At 38.5% G+C, this 23,123-nt stretch overlaps 1 protein-coding gene across 2 annotated transcripts in view; it reads left to right on the forward strand.

The window, feature by feature from the left end:
* The first annotated feature begins 1,898 nt into the window (after positions 1-1,898).
* Positions 1,899-23,123, forward strand: part of LOC149173132 (branched-chain-amino-acid aminotransferase-like protein 2) — a 381,995-nt gene continuing 360,770 nt past the window's right edge. Inside the window, exons 1-3 of one of the 2 annotated variants that reach the window (XM_089424501.1) lie at positions 1,903-2,415; positions 2,598-2,696; positions 3,952-4,023. In XM_089424501.1, coding sequence (XP_089280627.1) covers positions 2,311-2,415; positions 2,598-2,696; positions 3,952-4,023 — 276 coding nt within the window. In that variant the 5' untranslated portion in view covers positions 1,903-2,310. Of the gene's footprint in view, positions 2,416-2,597; positions 2,697-3,951; positions 4,024-23,123 lie in introns of both variants that reach the window. The other variant, XM_089424502.1, reaches the window with a different exon arrangement.

A 23,123-nucleotide genomic window follows, 5' to 3' on the forward strand; every position in this document is an offset into this window, starting at 1 on the left:
TTCAACATGGTTTAAGAGCATATTAATTCCTTAGACAACCGCTAGAACATCTATCTTATATTAAAACCAATATCTAGAACATATGTTATCTCAAATACTTTGTCTTCATTTAAAAAAAGCACCTTCCATTCCACTGGGTCAGACAAACATAAGATCCCCATTCCATTTGGTTAGGCATTCTTCCCAATGAGGCTTTGACCCATTGTGATAAGGCTAGAAGGGTAGACACTCCTTGGATAGAAGTCCACGTTGGTTTGCCTCATAATACCAAGTCACAAGTTATTGTTATTATGTTGTTAGGCATGTCTATTTTGGAATAGGACTTTCAGAATTTTAATTTAATTATCAATAAATAGTAAGTAGATGGTAGGGTTTTAATCTCCATAGAATATTTTTAGTAGTATACACAAATCAAAGGGTGAGATTTATTTTCAAAGTTGTTATGTCTTTTTTGCCCTTTTAATTAAATTCATTAATGAAAAAAAGATCACATTTACAAGTGTCATCTAAAATAAGTTATGGTTTTATGGTCATGTGATATTCATAAGCCATGGTATTGTAACAAAGTCTATTTACAAATTAAGAATCTCCATGATAAGGTGAGGGTGAATATCTATGGTTAAGAATCTTGTTACATGTTTTTTTTAAATGTATATATGTTTAACTTATATATTAATTCTTTTTATCTTTAATAACTACCCCTACCATACAAATATAAATTAAATGACTTCTAAATGATGATAGGCATCAATCCATGATAAACATGAAAACAATTATTTCATGATACATTTCACATTACTAAAAAAAACTTTTAAAATTAATTAAATTATAAATTTATTATTATTAAAATAATTAACATATTAATAAAACTCATTATTATTATTATTTTTTTTTAAGTTTATATAGATAATGAAATATGTGTTTTGATACTTATTATACATTAATGCCTATATACTATTTACTTTATATATTAAGGTATAATTACCTTAATATATGGTTTATGAGTTATTAAATATAATTGAGTTATAATAATATCCAATAAGTTTGATAGTGAATCTGACCCATATCACTCTAGCTAATTAACTATTCCCAAAAAACAAACCATTCTCTTTCCAACCTTCCAACCTAATATTTGAAATAACTCTTTTCAATATAAAAAATATTAAATTATTATTTTTTCATCTTTTAATAAGTTTTTTCAATTATATATATATATAATTATAATAAATTATTATTTTTTTCATCTTTTAATAAGTCTTTTCAATTATATATATATATAATTTTATCACTATTTAGAAAACTAAAAATCATAAAAGCGTTTTTAACCGTTATTTTAGGGGTGTATTTTTCCTATTAATTTTCCTAAAATCCAGACACAAATCTAGAAGGATTAGATTGCACAAATTACAAATTGTAATTTTTCAGACCGCACAATCCAAAATTTCCAAAACCCTGAATATATTTTAGCGTTAAAAAAATTTAATCAACAAAAAATTATCATTTTCTCAACAGTGGCACAGCTACATTTCGCGTAGGGCCAACGAGCTTGTCATAGGGTATTAAATGCTCGCTCAGCTGTAAGCTCGTTAGCCATATAACACGAGATGAAGATGAAGTGTTCGAAAAATCATCGGGCGCCCATGTTAGATATGACAAACGAGCTTGCAGCTAAGCGAACATTTAATACCCTATGACACGCATACAACATTTATACGTACCTCAAAATCATTACTCCGGGTCTTGTGCTTTTTATCGAAATACAAAATCCAACGTGAGGGATACTTTACCAAAGATCTTGACCTCTTTGGTCAGGGAAATCTGTTGCCAGTTAAACTGTTTTCATGGGAATTAATACGAGAGATTGGAATCTTTGACGTGTTCTGTTCTATGTTTGCAGATACTTGAAGATAACGCCAAAGATACCTGCCACGTGGTTCTGGAGCATATCCATGGATAAATGATTTGGAATTTTACTATTCCCTTTACAGGAGGAGATTCTAAATTTCGTATAAATACAAAGCGTAGACCGTAGAAAACTACGGATCATGCAAGCGAAATACTTTCAATGAATCACATTGATCTCTGACATGTTCAATGTCGGGCCATATTCAGGATACACTACCAATGCCTCATTTTTCACAGCGGGGGTGCATCAGATAAGTACCCATTTGATCAACATTCAATATTTTTCAAACTTCCAAGCTCAAAGCTCAGTTCAAGTTCCTGCAGCCATCTCTGATCGAAGCTCTTGAGGCCTTGTTTGGCATTTTCTTGAATCCATTAACAGGCTGCTAAATCTTGAAAGCAAAAATGGGCAACTCTGATGATGGTTCTGAGATCCACGATGTTGAGGTAATCCATTCATGGTCATTACCAAGGTCTCTCAGCACCAGTCTCATGTACGCATTTGCACAGGTATTTTTTTCGAAATATATTAGTTTGCATTTTAAATGTGTTTGATTTGGAGATTCTGCAGGGTTTCTTTCAGTTTTGAAAGTTTAATATATTTTTTTGAAGTTAGATGACGGTGACCCTCAATTGGACTGTAATTTCTGTGTGGGTTCATTCTAATCATGGGTATATTCCAATGGATGAAGAGGGACGATACAGAAGTGATTGATGAACCGCTATATGCACATTTTCTCGCGGAAACTGGGGTGGACAGGCCTTATAAAGAAGAACTGCTGTCAAAAATGGTCAGTTCCCGACTTAATTTTCTGTTTATTTCCCCATTTTCCCTTTTAATTTGCAAATTTAAAGATTAATTTATTAGTTCTACATAACGCCATCCCCAGCCACACCCCACACTACCCCTCTAGCAAAAATTATTAACCCACTGGATGAAGTATACGTAATATTCGGATTTTCACTAAATACTAGCAGAAACCCATCTCGCATGCACTTAGATTTTACTAAATACTATGAGACCCACATCTAAATCTTGGTCTTACATCCAGCACTACATTCAGAGGAGGATACATAACTTGAATTTGCACAAGTGCCAACGTATTATATATTGGAGGTTCAAGTATGCGTATCCCGAATTCCAATATTCAATACTTTGATATTTGTGGGAATTGGAATGTGCATTCTCAAGTCTCTCAGAGGTATATGTCAAACCTGGGTTTAGATGGGCTTGGGTTAGTGTCCATGTTCAATGCACCCAATGCATTTTCTAAATTCAATGGACAAGTCTAAACATTAGATTTTTTGGATTTTTGTGGGCAATTATCATCACAATCTGGCAATACATTTGCTGGTGTAATTGCACTTTTCCATTGCTCAAGTTGCAGTTTTGAATGCATAAATGGATTCAGTGTCTTGAAAAAGCCTAATCCACCCAGATTGTGCACTCTCAGCAATTTCAGCAATTCTTTTAAATTTCTAACTGGATTTGGGGCAAAACTAGTCAGGCAATGTAGCTGGAAAAGGTTCAAATTTTCAAAAATTTAATGCACTATTACAGCAAGAGTTGATGTATCACCGCCAGCTGGGCTGTCAAATGCACCCTGCTTTTTCTGTTTCCAAGGAGAAGCCTGCAGGAAAACTCAAGGGATGCTTCCCCACATTCATGGATGACATTCCTCGCAAACCCGTTGCCATAGACTATTGTGACTCACCTAGGAGGATTTCAACTGGGCACCTGCTGGCACAGAACTAGCCAGATGCCCAGCAAATGCACCCCGCTTCTCTCAATGCGTATGCAACAATCTGAATTCAGAAAAAATATTGTCAGTTAAATTCCTTTCATAAGTTCTATTTGTTGTATTTTTTACCAAACATTTTGCTCGTAAGCTGCTGAAAGGTCAACCGTGATTTATTTGTTGTATTTTTTACCAAATATTTTGCTTGTAAGCTCCTGAAAGGTGAACTGTGAGTTCGAAATATTGTTTATTCCAATTTCCAACTAACTGCTTATTGTTTGGGGTTATGTACTGATTTTCTTTGCAGGAAACAGATGGGAACAAGGTGATTAAAGATGTAATTTTTGGGCCCGGAAAGAAGAAGTATAGATATTGCAAGGTTTGCTTATCATTCAATGTCTTTTTGTTTCGTCGAATCCATGCTATGCTATGATAATAGTTGCATTTATCAATTTTATATCTTCCAACAACTACATATTAGTTACAACTTCACCTTCCAAAGGATAAATGTGAAACCTACAAGCTCTGGTTGTTTATGTTAGCTCTAACTGAATGCGCAGAAGTTGATCTCCTTCACTTTAGGATAGGATACTCAACAGATCCACTGCAAACCAGTTCATCTTTGCCTCTATTCCTCTATAGCAGCAGTGATAAACGGATTTATTGAGCCTTGTCTTTGTGCGGCAATAATGGTTCTGTGGTTGAGGTGCAGCTGCAGTTAGAGGAGGTGCATGCATGCATCTGTCGGCCTTAAATTTGCCTTCTTGAGCATGTTCTATTTTCCAGTTTAGAAGGCACTTGTGCCTTAATTAAATTGGCCTTCTACTCTTAGAAGTGCTTGCAGTTCTGATTTTAGCACAGGTTCTGATTTAGAAAAGCACATGGTTCAGGGAGACTTCCAGATTTAGAATTGGTGCTGGGTTTAAACTAGTTTACAGATATAGCCCCCGGGCACTCTATTTCAGGCATTTTTCTGTCATGTGGGATGGCAACTCTGATCCAGGCAGAGTTAGGAGTTAGGATTTTCACTCTAAACTATGCTTTCTTCGACAGGGATGGTTAGCCTTGATTGTAAACTATAGCTTTCTCCATTCATTAAAAAAGGTAGGGCAACTCTGTGATAATTCAATTTTGTTTTGAGCTAATGATTAGTGAGCTGTTGTAACCTTTTCTTATTTTGAGTTCATAAAGAGTGATGCGAGTGGTTACTGCAATTTTGTAGCTTGCTGTTTGTACTTTCAGAGTGTGTTTACAGATCTAACATCCTTCCTCTGCTGTTTTGGTAGGTTCTGTTGACCACTACGTTTCAACGATCCATAGCAGTACACCTTTTTTTTTTCGCAAAAGGGATAGTGCCTGATCAATGTGTTCCAACCATCTAGCTATTATCATCAGCCTGAGGATCATGTTATAATGTAAACCCATTCTGCGTGTGTATAATGTAAATAATCTCAATAGCTCCGTGTCGTGTATGTAATTACTTAGGTAAACCCACAACCCTAAACCCAAGAGTAAAAGCATCTTTAAAATTTATTTTCCAAACACGTACCTTTCCATCGATAAAAGCCACCCTGAATCCTTTGTCTTCCATTGCCGAAATGTTCTTGAGATCGGGTACATATAATACTTCTTGCAAATGAATAGTGTTACCTTGATTCAATTGAAGGGTAACATTCCCTACTCCCTTCACGGGATAGGTGGCATCATCTCCAAGGATGATCTCCAAGTTTGTCTCCTTTTCTATCATATTAGAGAGGGCTTCTTTGTATTCGGTGAAGTGGCACCACTATCAATCAACCAATTTCCCAAAGTGTCCAGAGGAGAGGTAGTGGAGAGGGCTAATATAAGATAATACTCTTTTTGCTTATTGTTAAGAACATTGGATTCTTCATACCTGGAGTTCTTTGATTTCTTGGAGGGTTGACCATTTCCTTGATGTCTCACATTCCTCTTTACCCTTGCCATTGGACCTGCCATTCCTTTGATCGTTGTTGTTGAAGTTGCCCCTGGAATGATTGTGATCATCATCATGTGATGTGTCCCTTCTATTTGGACACTCCCTTGCATAGTGGCCAAACTTATTGCAAACAAAACATTTTCCCTTCCTTCCATTTTTGAATCCTGGTCTTCCTTGACTTTGCTTCTTTGAACCTGCATTGTTCTTCCTCTTGGCATGAGCGGAGAATGCAGTGGGGTTGCTTATATTAGAAGGCATTTCTTGCTCCACCATTCTTGTTTCTTCTTGAATGCATCTCGACATCAATTCTTCAAACCTTGGAATTCGATCATTGTTGAGTGTAGTGGTTCTAATAAATACATACTACTTAGGTGGGAGTCCGTAAAGGGTGGTGAGAGTAAGTTCCCTGTCAGGAATGACTTCTCCAATCGAGAGTAGATCATTCTTGATCTCAATGATCCTCAAGAACTAGGATTGAATGTTTTCGTCCTTGCCCTTCTTAATATCCTTCAATTTATTCTTGAGAAAGAGAATTTGATTAGCATTACTAACTTTGAACACGCCGACCAACCTGTCGTAGATCTCCTTATAGGTCTTCAATTCAGAGATATAGGCCACCAGATGGTTGTCAATGGAATCCCTGATAATCTTCTTCGCTTTGACTTCAACCCTATTGTACTTGGTCTTCGCAGTAGCCGATGCATTTGAAGGAGGCTCAAGGATTTTACCCTTCACATAATCCATCACTTCGTTTTCTTCCAAGGTCAAATCAAGAGACATTTTCCATCCATGATAGTAAGATTTATCATGGAGCTTGTCTTTAGTTGGGAAGTAGGACGAGGAACCCATTGAGCCTTTTGTCCTTGTCCAATTGTCTTTGGTGATTGCTCTTTCACTCTTGCTTGGGCTTTGTCTTCACCTCACCTCTGATACCATGTTATTTTGGGAAACAATGGTATGTTTTATGCTTTGGATCAATTTTACCTCAATTTCTTAATTAGCCCAATATCAATATCCAATTTAGCAAACATCAACATGATAGTAAAATGCAGATAGAACATAAACATAAACAGTAGAAGACAAGCCAAGACAAGAGGACACAAGATGTGGTATCAGCCAGGGACAAACACCAATGTGGGGAAACCCTTGATCAATTCTTCTTATAGTCTTCAATAGTTCAACAAAGAGAGATAGTACAATTTACAAATTTGATAACTTATGACAGCATCAAAAGAGCCCTAACCAGAAAAGTCAACGCTGGCCAACAAGGCAGATTTGACCCTCAACAAATTGGTCAACTTCAATCAACTTTGGCCTCCAAACAACAAGATGAATCAGCCCTCAAAACAACCCAAAAACAACCCAGTCAAAATCTGGTCAAACAACCCACCTGCAGTCAGCCCTAGTTGTAGTCAATGCTGGTCAAAGTCAACGTTTAGCCTCGATTTCTATGCCTAGAAATGCGGCCTGCCCAAACAGAGATAGCCCTCACAAAAACACAGTCCAAGGAGTCAACGCTGCTGGTCAACACATGGTCAAACTATCCCAGAAATTTGGTCAACGCAGTCAACGCCCAAAACAGAAATTTCTTCTCCTTTCCTTTGCACGTGTGGAGAGAGAATGCTGCCCAGAAATGCGTACCCAATCAATGAGGAGAGAGAGAGATGTGTGAGGATAAGTGTGTCCAAATGAGGCTAAGGCATCATGTATTTATAGCAAACGTTGAGGATGAATAGACACGACTGTTGGGCTTTTGAGCCTACATAAGTTTGCTGGTCGACCTTGACAATTTGTCCATAATCAAAATAAACTCATAACTTCATTTGTACATGTCAGAATCAGATGATATTTAGATCAATCCTACACCTCTCGGAGAGAGGAATCCAAGAAAAATATCAGTTGCCATAAATAAGATGACCCATGCGGAGTTTGGCCCTAGTTGGAAATTTTAACAATTTTCTTCTAGTTGGTGATCATAGGCGTAGCCATGGACCGACAATCCTGCATTTTGAATCTCTTCTGCCAAACTTCCAACCCTAGAAAATAATGCATCAACCCCATATCCTTCATGTCGAATTCTGCTTCAAGGTTCTTCTTGCAGTCCTTTATGAGCCTAGATGTCCCTGTTAGAAATAAGTCATCCACATACAATACCTGAATAAGTGGCTCATTCTCCACCATTAGATAGTAGAGATTGGGATCAACATCACTCTTGGTGAATCCCAACTGTTGCAAGTAGCTATCAATCCGTCCATACCATGCTCTGGGTGCCTGCTTGAGCCCATACAGGGCTTTCTTTAATCTGCATACATGAGTTCTCTTTTCATGAGTCTGGAAGCCTTCAGGATGTTCTATATACACCTCTTCTTCTATCACCCCGTTCAAGAATGCTGTCTTGACATCCATCTGGTGAATCTCCCATCCCATTTGAGTTGCTAGGGATATAACGGATCTGATAGAGGTATATCTAGCTACTGGGGCGAAGATCTCCTCATAGTCTATTCCTTCTTTTTGTGCGTACCCCTTGCCACAAACTTAGCCTTGTACTTCTCTATACTACCATTTGTAGCATACTTGATCTTGTAGATTCACCTTAATCCTACAACTGATGTGTCCTCTGGTTGAGGTACTACTTCCTAGACATCATTCGTCATGATAGAACTATATTCTTCTATCATGGCATCCACCCAAACTTGGTGTTGTATGGCTTCCTGAAAACTGGAGGGTTCTTCAACCTGTGCTACCAAGGCTTGGTACTTGTCAGGCTGTCTACGCTGCCTCTTGTCGGTTCTAGGAGCTCTGACAAACTCTTATGCATTCCTCAGCGTCTGTCGTACTTCCTTGTTGGTTCTACCACTCGTGGTGGGCAGCTCAATCAAATCCTCCTCTTGATCCTGCTGTTCCATCTACTGAGAACTGTCTGGATCTCCTACTCCCGAGGAAATACTGGTGCTGGTTATGGTACTCGATCCTGATATCTGCCCTCCTGTTTGTCCTTCCAGCTGTTGGACTAATGGAACATCTGTTGACTGATCTTCTGCTGGCATCTCTTGAGATTTTCTGAAAGCTCTATCTTCCATGAACTTTGCATCTCGTCTTACTACAATTTTCCTGTTGCTTGGAATGTAGATTCTGTATGCTTTTGAGGTCTCGCTATACCCTACGAGGTACCCTTTTTCTGTAGTCTGATCTAGCTTACTACACTTCTCGTTTGGAATGTGACAATATGCCACACTTTTGAATATCTTGAGATGACTCACCTCCTCCTTTTCCTTGTGAAGACTCCTTTAGGCGTTTTCTTCCCCAATGCTCTGTGAGGAGATCTATTCTGGATATACACTGCTGTGTTGCATGTCTCTGCCCATAAGAATCTAGGCAAGTCCTGGTCATATAACATGGCCTTTGCTGCTTCGACAATCGTTTTATTCTTCCGATCCGCTACTCCATTCTGCTGTGGATTGTACGGAGTTGTCCACTCTCTTTTGATGCCCTCTTTTGCGCATAAATCTATGAAGTTTTTATCCGTATATTCTCCACCATTATTTGAACACAATACCTTTATCCTTTTCCTTGTCATGTTTTCTACTAGAGCCTTAAACTCTCTAAACCGATCAAAGACCTCATCCTTGGTATTTAAGAAATAAATCCAGGTTTTTCTAGAGCGATCATCAATAAAGTTGACAAAGTACTTGCCACCGCTAAGAGCTTTCGTGGACATCTGTAATAACCATATGCAATAACCAGAACTGAAATACAGGAAGCCTAAAGAATTTAAATTTGTACTTACCTTAACTGCTACTGAAACTGCTACTGGACTGGTGTCGTTGATGATGTTGTGGCTATTTTGATCCAATTTCCGGGAGACCAATACCACCCAGCCAGACTGAGCAGAGCCTGGCTGCTCAATCCAGAAAGCTTCTCAACAGAAGCTCACTGTCCCCCGTGCCCAGAACCTCAGACTGCTTAAAGCTCTTCCAATGGTCAATTTTCTTCCTCCTGGTTTTCTCCTGCTGATTTTCTGCTTCTGGTTTTCTCCTGCTCTCTTCTTTTCCCCCCGCCCCGTTCTCAGCCCATTATCCGCAGTTTTATAGCTGGGTTTAGCGGTGGCCGCCCTGTACACCAGCGACTCCACCGCTTTCTCCCGCGGTGACAGCTTCCTCAAGGGCGTGAGTCATCCTTCCGTTACCGGTGTTCGTATGAAGCATTCAGGTTTTATAATGTTTTACCCTCATAAAAGTGTTATGGTTATTTATAATATTATTACACCTCTATTAACCATATACGTATCTTTTTTTATGACTTTATAACATTGATATGTACTTTATCATGTTTGTCTTTTGACCTTTTGATATTCATGTATGCTTTTATTTTATTTTATGTTTGTTTTTAATATAAAATTTTAGAACTTTAGATTAATTAATTATTAATACTAATACTTAATCTTTATTCCATTTTATTAATATCTTTATTATTATTATTTTTTTTGGAGCGTATAATATGTGTATTTAGAGATGGGTCGTTACAACATCGGGCCACAAATATCTGAGTGTATCAATCCTAACACACCTCTTGCTCTGTTGTCACTTTTGGGAAAAGCTGCCTTAGCATATTTCCCTAACACGCATCTTCTATATACATCATCATGCTCAGTACTGAGGACTGGAACTCCTGTAACAGTCTCTCTAAGCATCATCTTTAGTGCTCCATGGTGTAAGTGTCCCATTCGCCTGTGCCATAGTTAATTCAACTCCTTTTCACCATTATGATTACTGCCTATCAGTGCCATTGGATATTCAACCTGCAATCTATATAATCTGTTGCTTCGAGCTCTAATTTGTCTCTTCTTCTTCTAGCTGGGATGTTTGACATACACCTTCCTTCTAATGAAGTACACTGTTGGGTCCCTATAATACTAGTGATTACCCCATTACTATTGTAATTGTACCCCTTATTAATATAGTTGTGCCCCTATTATCCCCATATTGTTATTACTGTGCCCCATAGAATCCCTCTATTGTTATTTTTGTGGCTTTATATTATTATTGTTAGGTCGGCTGGGTTATATTGTGACTCCTTACACTCCTATATATAGAAAGGAGGTTTTGTCATTTGTATGATCCAAGAATTGTTCATTTATGTAATGTAAAGGAGGTTGGCCCTTCGAAGAGGTTGAATTCTAAGGCCTTGATCTATCTTTTCTTGAGCTGGTTTCATAACATTTGGTATCAGAGCTTTGGATTCTAGGGTTTCGCTGCTCCAAACAGGTCATCGTGGCATTTTCGCTATAACTTTTTTTTCTGCGACGTTTCAGAAGCTAAAAAAAAAAACCCATTTGAGAAGACATCGCGCTGAAGCTCGGGTCCGAATTTCAGAGCTTTTCGCGCTATATTTTCGGAGATATGATCTGAGGAAGTTGGTCTTTTTGCAGACTCCTGAATTACATTCCAAACAGGTGACCTGGGGAAAATCGTCATAACTTTCTCTCTAAGCATCAGATTGAAATTTCGTAAGAAGGTATAGAAAGAGGACGGACTGTAGTTTCTTGTATATATTTTTTAGAGCCAAAGGTCGAAACAGTGACTCGTGGCACGTCGTACAAGTTCGCTCTACTGAACTAGTCTATAATCAGGTCACCGTGGGAGATTTCGCATAACTCTTCCTTGGAGAATCCAATTTGGATAAGACTGGTGGCATTAGAAAGAGGACACAGAGGGATACTGTAGGTTACAATTTCAGAACTGGATGATTTGAATGTACAGAGATACATTAGAGGGAATATCGAGCTCCCACAAAGTGAAAAAAGGTGTGTAGATTCTTTTAAATTTTTGCTTAAGATTGGTTTGAAATTTATTTTGAAGGAATTCAAAGGGCATAGTAGAGCATTATTATTGGTAACTGATGCCCCGAGGAAAGAAAATGCAAACACCTAGTAAGGAACCTGAAAGCTCTAGCATGACTCATGAAGAAGAGGAAAAATGCAACATGATAGATCAAAATTACAAGACCAAGTGCAACAACTGTCCACAAAAAGGAACAGAATCTAAGATGGATGGTTTAAAGAAAGATGTAGAAGCTAAGATGGAGGGTTTAAAGAAAGGTGTAGAAGCTAAGATGGACTGTTTAAAGAAAGACGTAGAAGCTAAGATGATTGACGTGGAAGCTAAGATGGATGATTTGAAGATAGATTTGAAGACAAACATGGAAGATTTGAAGATAGGCATGGAAGATTTGAAGACAGACTTAACAAAGTTTCTACAAGAAATGCTTACTAATGGTGAAAGGGTAGTAAAGGAAACTCATGATGAGAACAAAAAAAATGTTAATCATGATTTCATAGACTCTAATGTTGGATCAAAGACCCACCATATTCCAAAAATCGATATGAGGAAGTTTGATGGCAAGGATCCCACAACATGGATATTACAGATGGAGCAATTTTTCGATCTCAATAATGTGCAAAACACACAAAAGGTACGTATTGCAACTTTATATTTGGAACCAAATCAGTTTGTATGGTATCAATGGCTTTGCTCTCGTAAACAATTTATCACTTGGGCAATTTTTACAGAAGAATTGATAGCACATTATGAGGATACAAAAAGCAACACTTTTTTTAGCCAATTGATAAGTCTCAAACAAAAGGGTTCAATAATGGAGCACATTGAGGAGTTCCAAAAATTGAACATAAGGGTAAAAAATATTCCAGAGGAGCATAGGATTGATGTGTTCATAGGGTCTTTAAAGGATAATATCCAACATGATGTTCGCCTTTGGGAACCTGATTCATTAGAGAAGGCATTCAGGTTAGCAAGAAAAATGGAAAGCAAAATTATGGCAACCAGGAAGCATACCACTCACAACTATAAAGACGGAAGTGTTGTTGCCCCTAGTCTTCCACAACCTATAAGGTTGACACCACAACAATTGGAAGAAAAAAGAGCAAAAGGGCTTTGTTACAGTTGTGATAGCAAATACACTAAAGGTCATAAGTGTGCTGAGAAGAAATTATTCTACATAGATTGTGAAGAGGAAGAAGAAAAGGAGCAAGAAAGGTCAAAAGAAGAGGATATACTCCAGGAACAAAGCCTAGATAAAAAATAAATGAATCCGACCATATCTTGTAATGCATTGGCGGGAATTACCACTCCTCAAACCATCAAGATAGAAGGACAAATCAAGAAGAAAAAGGTAATAGTGTTGATTGATTCAGGAAGCACCCACAATTTTATTCATTGTAAGGTAGCAAAAGAATTGAATTGCTTCCTATATCCAGCACCAGAGTGTCAAGTGATGATTGCAAATGGAGGAACAATAAATTGCTCTGGAAAGTGCCATAATATCAAGCTATCCATGGGAGAATATGTATTGACTAGCCCAATGCTTTCCATTCCAATGGGAGGTGCTGATGTTGTACTAGGAGTCCAATGGCTACAATCCTTGGGTACAATAGCTTTTAATTTTCAAGAACTTTTCATCAAATTTTCTACGGAAGGAAAGGAAGTTGAATTAAGGGGTATTGCAGGGAAACCAGGAAAGATAATCAGCTCTAATGGTATGACAAAGCTTCTAAAAAAGGAACAAAGAGGTGTAATTGCACAATTATGTTCGCTAGATGTTTCCACATTGGAATCATCTATTTCTCCAGATCTCCAAAAAGTCCTGGACAATCATTCCAAGGTATTTGAGACTCCCAAAGGTCTCCCACCTATGCGTGATCATGATCATGCTATTCATCTGATTCCAGGAAGTGTTCCTCCAAACATCAGGCCGTACAGATATCCCTATGCCCAAAAGAGTGAAATTGAACGTATGGTTGCAGAAATGCTAGAGGCTGGTATAATTCAACCGAGTCAAAGTTCTTTCTCTGCTCCAGTAGTATTGGTGCACAAGAAGGATGGATCATGGCGCATGTGTCCGGATTATAGGGAGCTCAACAAGCTCACTATTAAAGATAAGTTTCCCATTCCTGTCATTGATGAATTACTGGATGAATTGCATGGATCAATTTACTTCACCAAGTTGGATCTTCGTTTAGGGTATCATCAAATCAGAATGAAGATTGAAGACATTCCGAAAACAACATTTAGAACTCATGAGGGTCATTATGAATTTTTGGTCATGCCTTTTGGCCTTACCAATGCACCTTCAACATTTCAAGGTTTGATGAATTCAATTTTCAAACCATTCCTTAGAAAATTTGTGTTAGTATTTTTTGATGATATACTAATCTACAACAAGTCTTGGAAGGATCATGTTGAACATGTTGACAGGGTGCTACAACTATTGGAGGAGAAACAATTATATGCAAAAAGATCCAAATGTTTCTTTGGAGTCCAAGAGGTGGAATATCTGGGTCATATTGTATCTCATGAAGGAGTTAAGGTAGACCCTAGCAAAATTAAAGCCATTAAGGAATGGAAAATCCCCACATCCATAAAGCATCTGCGAGGATTTCTCGGGTTGACAGGGTATTATCGCAAGTTTGTTAAGAATTATGGGAGAATAGCAGCACCTCTAACAACATTATTGAAGAAAGATGCATTTTCATGGACTCCGGAAGCAACAAAGGCCTTTGAACATCTTAAAGAGGCAATGTGCCAAGCACCGGTCTTAGCTACACCGGACTTCACAAAAACCTTTATTGTGGAATGTGATGCTTCAGGAAATGGAATTGGTGCTGTTCTAATGCAAGATGAAAGACCCATTGCTTTTGAAAGTCGTCCAATCAAAGGAAAGTTTTTACACAAAGCTATTTATGAGAAGGAAATGTTGGCAATACTCCATGCACTTAAGAAATGGCGACCCTACCTAATGGGAAGACACTTCAAGGTAAAAACGGATCATGATAGCCTTAAATACTTTTTAGAACAAAGATTATCCTCTGAAGAGCAACAAAAGTGGGTCACAAAGATGTTGGGTTATGACTTTGAAATCATCTACAAAAAAGGGAAGCAAAATGTGGTGGCAGATGCACTCTCAAGAAAGGATGAGGATGTGGAAGCATTGTTGTGCGCCATTTCTATTATCCAACCAGATTGGATAAACGAAGCAAGGGAGGAATGGAAGAATGACGAAGAAGTGTGGGCACTTATTCGAAAGTTACAACAAGATTCCAGTACGTCTGATACATTTAGCTGGCAAAATGATTCGTTATGGTACAAAGATCGCTTATACCTCTGTAAGAATTCCCAGCTAAAACAAAAGATTCTTATGGAATTGCACACTTCTCCCTTAGGAGGGCACTCAGGATTTTTAAAAACTTACCACAGGGTTAAGAAGGAATTTTTTTGGGATGGCCTTAAATCAGATATTCAAAAGTTTGTGGCGGAATGTTTGGTTTGCCAACAAAATAAAGTTGAAACAATTAAGACACCGGGTCTATTACAACCTTTATCCATTCCAAGCCAACGTTGGGAGGAGGTTTCAATGGATTTTATCACAGGTTTACCCAAGTCTGAGGGAAAGAGTGTCATCATGGTGGTAGTTGACAGACTTACCAAGTATGCACACTTTTGTGCATTATCACATCCATTTAAAGCCAGTACAGTTTCTACTGCATTTATGGAAACAATTCAAAAGCTACATGGAAACCCAAAGATTATTGTAAGTGACAGAGATCCCATTTTCACTGGAAATTTTTGGACAGAATTATTTTCTTGTCTTGGTACTCAGTTAGCTCATAGCTCATCTTATCATCCTCAATCTGATGGGCAAACTGAGATAGTAAACAAATGTTTGGAAGGATATCTTCGTTGCTTTGTATCTGATAAACAAACACAATGGGTCAAATGGTTGCCTCTGGCTGAATGGTGGTATAACACTTCCTTCCATACAACAACAAAAATGACCCCATTTATGGCACTTTATGGGTATCAACCACCATCCATCACATCATATTTAAGAGAAAATTCTAAGGTTCAGGCAGTGGAACATCACATCGAACATCAACAACAAGTCCTCCAACTCTTAAAGGATAACCTCGTGTTGGCACAAAATAGAATGAAACAACAGGCAGATCAACATCGCAGTGAAAGAAGTTTTGATGTAGGTGATTGGGTATTCCTACGGCTACAACCATATAAGCAAATGTCCCTCAAGCAAGCTAAGAAGGATAATAAATTATCACCAAAGTATTATGGTCCGTACAAGGTGTTGCAAAAGATTGGTACTATGGCATACAAATTGGAGCTTCCTGCAGCTTCTCGATTGCACCCAGTTTTCCATGTTTCATGTTTAAAGAAGGTTATAGGCGACAAGCTCCCAGTTCAAACAATATTGCCAGAACTTGACGAGGAAGGAAAAATTATATTGGAACCGGAAGCAGTCACAGAAACAAGAACTCGACAGCTACGAAATCGATCAATTTCGGAGTATCTTATCAAGTGGAAGAACTTATCCGCTGAAGATTCCACATGGGAGGATGAGAATTTTATACAGAAGTATCTAGAACTACTCAAGCGTTGAGGACAACACTTTTTTGAAGGAGAGGGGCATGTTGGGTCCCTATAATACTAGTGATTACCCCATTACTATTGTAGTTGTACCCCTTATTAATATTGTTGTGCCCCTATTATCCCCATATTGTTATTATTGTGCCCCATAGAATCCCTCTATTGTTATTTTTGTGGCTTTATATTATTATTGTTAGGTCGGCTGGGTTATATTGTGACTCCTTACACTCCTATATATAGAAAGGAGGTTTTGTCATTTGTATCATCCAAGAATTGTTCATTTATGTAATGTAAAGGAGGTTGCCCCCTCGAAGAGGCTGAATTCTAAGGCGTTGATCTATCTTTTCTATCTTTTCTTGAGCTGGTTTCAATGTTTCATAACATATACATCGTGCCCTTGTCCTGTAATTGGGACACTAAAATCAAATTCTTTCCTAACCCCATCACATACAACACATGAGTGGCTCTTATGCTGGTTCCTACTTCTGTCTGAAACACTACGGTGCCTCTCCCTACTAGAGTACACTTCATTTTGTTTCCCATAGTGATCTGGAAGTCCATCTGCTCTTCATGATAGCTAGAGAAGTACTCTCATACCCCAGTCATGTGAGCTGAAGCCCCGCTATCAATATGCCAAACACCTGCTGATGCTGAATTTGACAAACATGCAAATTCTTCTTCCAATCTAGAAGATAATACATCTTGACTATTCATGTTGTTCCGTGCTATTCTCCTTCTCAACGCAACACTGCGTTTTAGTAGGAGATCTGCTCTGCAAAAGAACCATAGTTGCTCCTTCTGCCTCTGAAAACCCTTCGATCTGGAGATCGATTCTCTGCCAACCCACTTAGAGAATTAACTCTCCCTCGAAATCTTATATGTCTGGCCCTTCTGGAGACTTCGAGCATCTGCTTATGTAGTGCTACGTTGCTCCCTTTTCTTCTGCACTAGATCTCTCCTGCCTCTTGTTGATGCTCTAATACCATGTGAAAATCTAGAAATTCCAACTCTTATTGCAGCAACTGATAATATTTCTTCTATTTGTTAGTTTACTGAAGTTTGAAACAAATTATTTGCAGTTATCTACGGAAAATATCGAAATACATACACTGCAGTCTTCACACATTAATTACTGTGGAAAAATAAATGTAAGGAAAATACTATCACAACAATAACACATTAACACAATTATTTTTGGACAATTGTCCCCGAAAAAACCCAATGTGGGAAAACTGGTGCAGCAAATGAGGGTTTCTTTTATTACTCTTCAGCAAAATCTCATGTAAAATCAACAGATAGCAGAATAGAAGAAGAATCATTGAGAGAGATTTTACAAACAAATTTCTCCACTCCAAAGTGAATTTCTGACACCTGAGAGGACCTGCTACCCTCACGCTAGCCACACAATGTCACCCTTTGCGCAGTGACTGCGCTGTCCCTGCATCACTGCCTCTGCGTAGGTGATTTGCATCCTTCTTCTGCGCTGCCTCTTCCTGTCGTTTCCTGCACTCTCAACTATTGCTGATACCCTCTCTCACCTACAACTCACCCTCTGATTCGATTTCCTCTTGGCAAACTTCAACCAATGAGAAAATCGATCTACTTGGGTAGCTGAGTATCTGCCTGGTGTATTTTCCAAATACCCATTGAATTCCTTATAATCCTTTCGTTGATGAATCCACGGCTCAGATTAGATTCTAAGCAATGGCTCAGATCATTTTGACTTGATCCTCGTCTTCTAGAAGTTTCACACCTAGTTTAATTAATACCCTTTAATTATTTTAATTTCCTAAGTTTAGACTTAGGCATCCATTAAAAATAATTAACTATTTTCGTAAAACTTTCTCTGGGTGGAATTTCCCAAAATGATTTTTGGGTATTCTGGAACAAATTTGAGGCTTAGAGCACATCCGATGCTAACAGATGACAACGTGAAAAGAAATTAACACTCATATGCTGACCTTATTTATTCTTCTCTAATGCTTAGGGGAACTTATTTTTTTCCTTACCTACTCTAGCATATGAAAAATGAGCATCCTAGGTGAAATCATAAATCCAATGCAACCACCTATGCATTTCATCAATGCCATGAAACTTCCCTTCTGTTTGGTCACCAACCAAAACAAGGATACATCAAATGCCAAGAAGATAAATGCTATAATTTTGATGATATAAGGGCTGAAATCTGAAACGTGTTGATGAAGATGGACAAGGACAATAATATCATGTCAAGAAGGGCATGCACCATAACAAGACTGTTCTATCCAAGCTTGGATATGACTTGTTACCCCATCTCACCCAGGGGTTAACTAGAGGAGATCATTCTTCCATGCTTTACATCACAGATAGCGATCCTAGTGATGATTACCAACATTTTTCACATATAGTAGCCTTTAGATGCCCCTTACATATCATGCTGAACTCATTCCCCTGATCAACATACTCATTTGTTGATGGTGGTTCAACACATATGAGGTGTAATGACCCACTTATAATAAATTAATATTTAAGAAATTAAATAAAATTAGTTAAATTAAAAATTAAAAATTAAAAAAATTAAAATTAAATTTTTAAAATAAATAAATAAACTTTATTTCAAATTAAGATATGCAAATAAAATAAAATCAGATTTTTGTTTATAAAAATCGACACGTATCATAATTTTGACATGGTGATGGGGGATGTCGGCAAATAGAAACTTATAAGAAGGAAGGGACAGTGGGAGGCAAGGGGGGAGAAAAAACGGGAGAAAAGCTTATACACAGTTGGTTAATCATCAGGAACAGTTGGGCCTTGCTTGTTCTGAGGTTTCTGGGCACGGGGGAACAGTGTGCTCCAACTGAGGAGTTTACTGGACTGAGTAGCGAGGTTCTGCTCAGTTTGGCTGGGTGGTTTCGGTCGTTTGGTAAACGGAAGCAAACTGGAGGAGTCCTGAAACATTTTTCATCTGCAGCAGACATCCGCAGCAGACCAAGTAAGTACTTATCATCCAAGCCAGCAATTAGTCATATGAAGTTTTTGCATAAATTTAGAATAGAAAATTTTCTTAAAGTCTCATACTCTGTTTAGGATAGATAGCTCTACAGAAACATTTTACAATATTTACAGTTCAGTAAATCGTTATAGAATCAGAAATGGTCCTTTACAGTCCTTTACATCAGCTCAGTCTTTACATCTAGTATCAGAGCGAGGTTAAACTCTCGGATCTGTTAAGTTGTTAAAAAAAAATCTGTTCAAAAACTCTGTCTAAAGAAATAATGATAGCAAGTAAAAAAAAAATTGTTCAAAAACTCTGTCTAAAGAAGTAATGATAGCAAGTGCTTCACTACTGCAGATGCATCTTCTGACTGAAGAAATGCAACTAAAGCCCACTCTATTACTAAAATACTTCTGTTTTCAGATGACTTTGAAAAGAGTCCTTATCCTAGAAAGGTAACTCTGTATCCGAAAAGAAGCGATCTGCAAACAAAGGTTTCATCTTGTTCAGAAGCTTTAAAATCTTGAGAGGAAAGCCTGTTTGCATTAAAAACAAAAATATAGACATGCTTATATACATTACAAAATTTTATTTAGAGCTGCTGTCAAGCTGAATGAATGACATATAGTGCAACATGAATGATGAACCGAAACCCTCCGTTTCTCTTCTTCAGACATTTGAATCGAAACCCCAAAACGCTCTGCTCTCCATTGCCTCCTTTCCAGATCAGAATTAGGTTTTCTTTTTGTGGCATTCTTAACCTGAGCAGAAGATAAAACCACAGTTGTTGTCGTCTCTGGTTCCGTGGACTCGACCGACGTTTGCTTCCGTTGAGCATCTCCAGATTTCTCTTTGACTTCGTCCTGCTGAATTTGTTGTTGCAATTCACGGCCATTGGATTCAACGTCGGTCTACTTGTTTGCGTAATTCTCCTCTGTCTTCTATTCATTTTCGCGGTCTGCAGACGAAGAAGATTTTAAACCTCTAGCATCCATGGCACCCTGTATTCCTTGGACTGTTAGTCTCTTCCAGTGGATGGCTCCTCCCTTGGATGAACTGTCTGCCGTTGCAATTTCTGATCCGACCCCAAGCTTTTAAAGCTCCCTTTAAGACTTGGAAAGAATGAAAGCCTTGGGTGCCATAGAAATCAAAACGAAACGCTAACCAACCAACAACCACTCTATGGAGGTCCTGATGATGGAGAATTAAATGAAGGAAATGCAGAGTGCCAATTGATAATTATAAAGAACGAAACCGTCATAACAACGCATTTACATAAATCCGCTAGTCTCTTCAGGGCCAGCCGTCAATAGTTGTCCACATGCCAATTACCTTCTCAAAGTATGCAAGCATGTTACTATGAAGAAGCGCCAAAGAAATAATTTTATTCTTCAGGTGTCAAGTGATGAATTAAAGTTTCAAGCCATACATGATATATATCATATCGTAACTTTATCATATAATACAGCAAACCATATCCAAATATTAAACTATATCGAATATGCAATCACATGTATCACATGTTATCCATTGAAAAATGACGGAAGGGTCGGACGGGAGCATGAAAGAAGGAGTACAGGTTTTATTTCTCGTCCAACCTGCAAAACCACTATAGGATGAAATGGTCAGTCAACTTTTGAAGAATAATTTTAGCCATAGAAAAATTAAAGACTGTAAACACAACCATTGTAAGAGAAAGCTTAAATAATTTATACCTCCGGTATGAGCATTGACATGTTATCGAAGGAAAATACTCTCACTTGACAGAGTATAATGTCAACAACTTAGAAGTGACAAATTGTGAAAGCATGCTGATAGAAGGTGTTTAGAGAACGCTTGGTGGGATACACTGTAAAAATTGTAAGTGAAACCCTAGCCGCAGAGTGGCATAAACAGAGGAGATCATTGGAGAAGTGAATATGGCATAATAGAAACTCAATGAGGTCATTAACCTAACAATGAAACCCTAGAATAATCCTCACTGTCGATCTGACATAAAAATATTTGAACCCTTGTTTGGAGTTAGGTCAAAGCGATACACGTGGCGATGCGAGTGGGTTTTCCGCTTAGTCATGGAATAATCCAGAGACGATGTGATATAAAACCGTATGAGTATTGCTGTAAATGAATAAAATAATACTACATTCAATAGTGGAAAAGACCGCCATCCTTATAACCAAGTTTCTAATTAGTGCAATTCAAGTAATATGAGCATGATAGTAGGTTGGATATAACATTAGTTTACAAATAGGCACTATAATCAACATCATATGTGTCTAAGAACGTGAAGAAAACTAAGGTCCATGATTTTATGCAAAATAACTTACAACAAATAATTTAGTAGCCAAGGAATAGTACCGTATGCAACAAATAAATAAAATCTTGTGATCATATAAATGTTTAAAGGTGTAAGTCTTCGCAAGAAGAATTGGACCAACACCAAGTGTAGTGGAAAAAGGTGTGTGCAAATGTTACATATTTGAATATTGCAAGATTAGATTTTGGTATCATATGAATATTGCAAGATCAGATTTTGGTATCTACATATGATGTAGTTGGAAATAAATATATTGGTCAAATAAACTTTTATAAAAAGAATTATGGTGAGTATCTATATATATAGTGGAAAGATAGGAAACACAAACCCTTGTAACATTTTAGAGTAATTAAAAAAAAAGTTCTAGAAGAATAACACAAGAAAATTGGAGTAAATGCCACTAAGATATGTTTAGTAATATATGTACAAATGATTCCAATTGTATGGAAGGGATTGGAATAAGAACAACAAATTTTTTGCTTAGGGTTTCGCTGCTGCTGCTCTGCGCGCGCGCGCGTCTGAGCTTGCCCGCGGCCTGAGATCGCTGCTGCCGCTCACATTCGATCATCCCAATGGAACCCCCGGATCCTCCTGGTGGGGATCCAGATCTGCAACATGCGTTTTCAAATCTGGTTAAATCGCTGCCTCAACAACGACCAAGGCCCACAGCAACCAAGTTCGTAAAGAAACTAGATGTGCTTCAGGAAGTTCTTTTGCCTCCCACCATTCCTCGCATGGCAGCCATCTCACTGGCGGAGAAAGGATTAATCGGTCAGTTTACAGGACTATGGCCCTCACCCAAAACTGTGCAAAGATGGGTTGAGCGAAACTGGGCAGACAAGATTCAAGGAAAAATATCTATCAGGTTCTGTGGCAGAGGTTTCTTCACCTTTCATTTCGAAACCAAGGAGGATAAGGACCTAATCTTCAGAAACGGGCCTTACTTCATGGATTCCAGGGGCCTCTACCTCAACAAATGGACCCCGGACTTCGATCCAGAACTAGACATTCCGAGTGCTGTCCCTGTCTGGGTCAGGCTTCCCCATCTTCCTCTCCACTGCTGGGGCGACGATTCGGTCAAGGCAATAGGAAACGCGGTTGGAAAATATATTGACCGCAGTGAACCCAAGGATAACATGCAAGCATGTGCGCGAATCTGTGTTGAAGTAGATCTGGGACGCGGACTACCGGAAGCAATCAAGCTGAAAGTGGACGACTGGTGCCATATTCAACAGCTGGATTACGAACAGATACCCTTCAAATGCAAGGTATGTCACGAATATGGACATTTTGCTAATAGATGCCCTAAACTTATAAATGTCGAATCATCAGAGCAGGAGCTGCAATGGGAAACGGTCAAAAGGAAAAAAACGTCTTCATCCTTGAAGCAAGCAGACTCTGAAGCCCCGGGACCTTCCCACCTTCATCCCTCTCATCCCCACTCATCCCACCAGCATCCCCCCTCATCCTCTCAGCAGCCCCCTTCAAATGATCCCCCCTCCCCCTCTCGACCCACTGATCCCTCCATCCCTCCTTCATCCAATCCTTTTGCAGCCCTCTCTGAAGATGAGCCCGATCAGGATCCTCCCTCATCTGATCAGCCAATCCATTCCTCCCCCTCTCGTTCCTCCCAGCCCTCCCCCGAAACCATTTCAACAAGGATCACCAGAAGCTCATCTAAGGACCATGGCGCGTCCAGCGACATCCCAAAAAAGCATGGGCCAGGTAGGAAGTCGGCTAAACAACACAGAGAAGAAAGCGCACAGAAAGATATAGC

The sequence above is a fragment of the Pinus tabuliformis genome, chromosome 4_2 (assembly GCF_031772625.1).
Source record: "Pinus tabuliformis cultivar Carrire ecotype Pingquan chromosome 4_2, CPIR1, whole genome shotgun sequence".
In the NCBI taxonomy this organism is placed as follows: Eukaryota; Viridiplantae; Streptophyta; class Pinopsida; order Pinales; family Pinaceae; genus Pinus; species Pinus tabuliformis.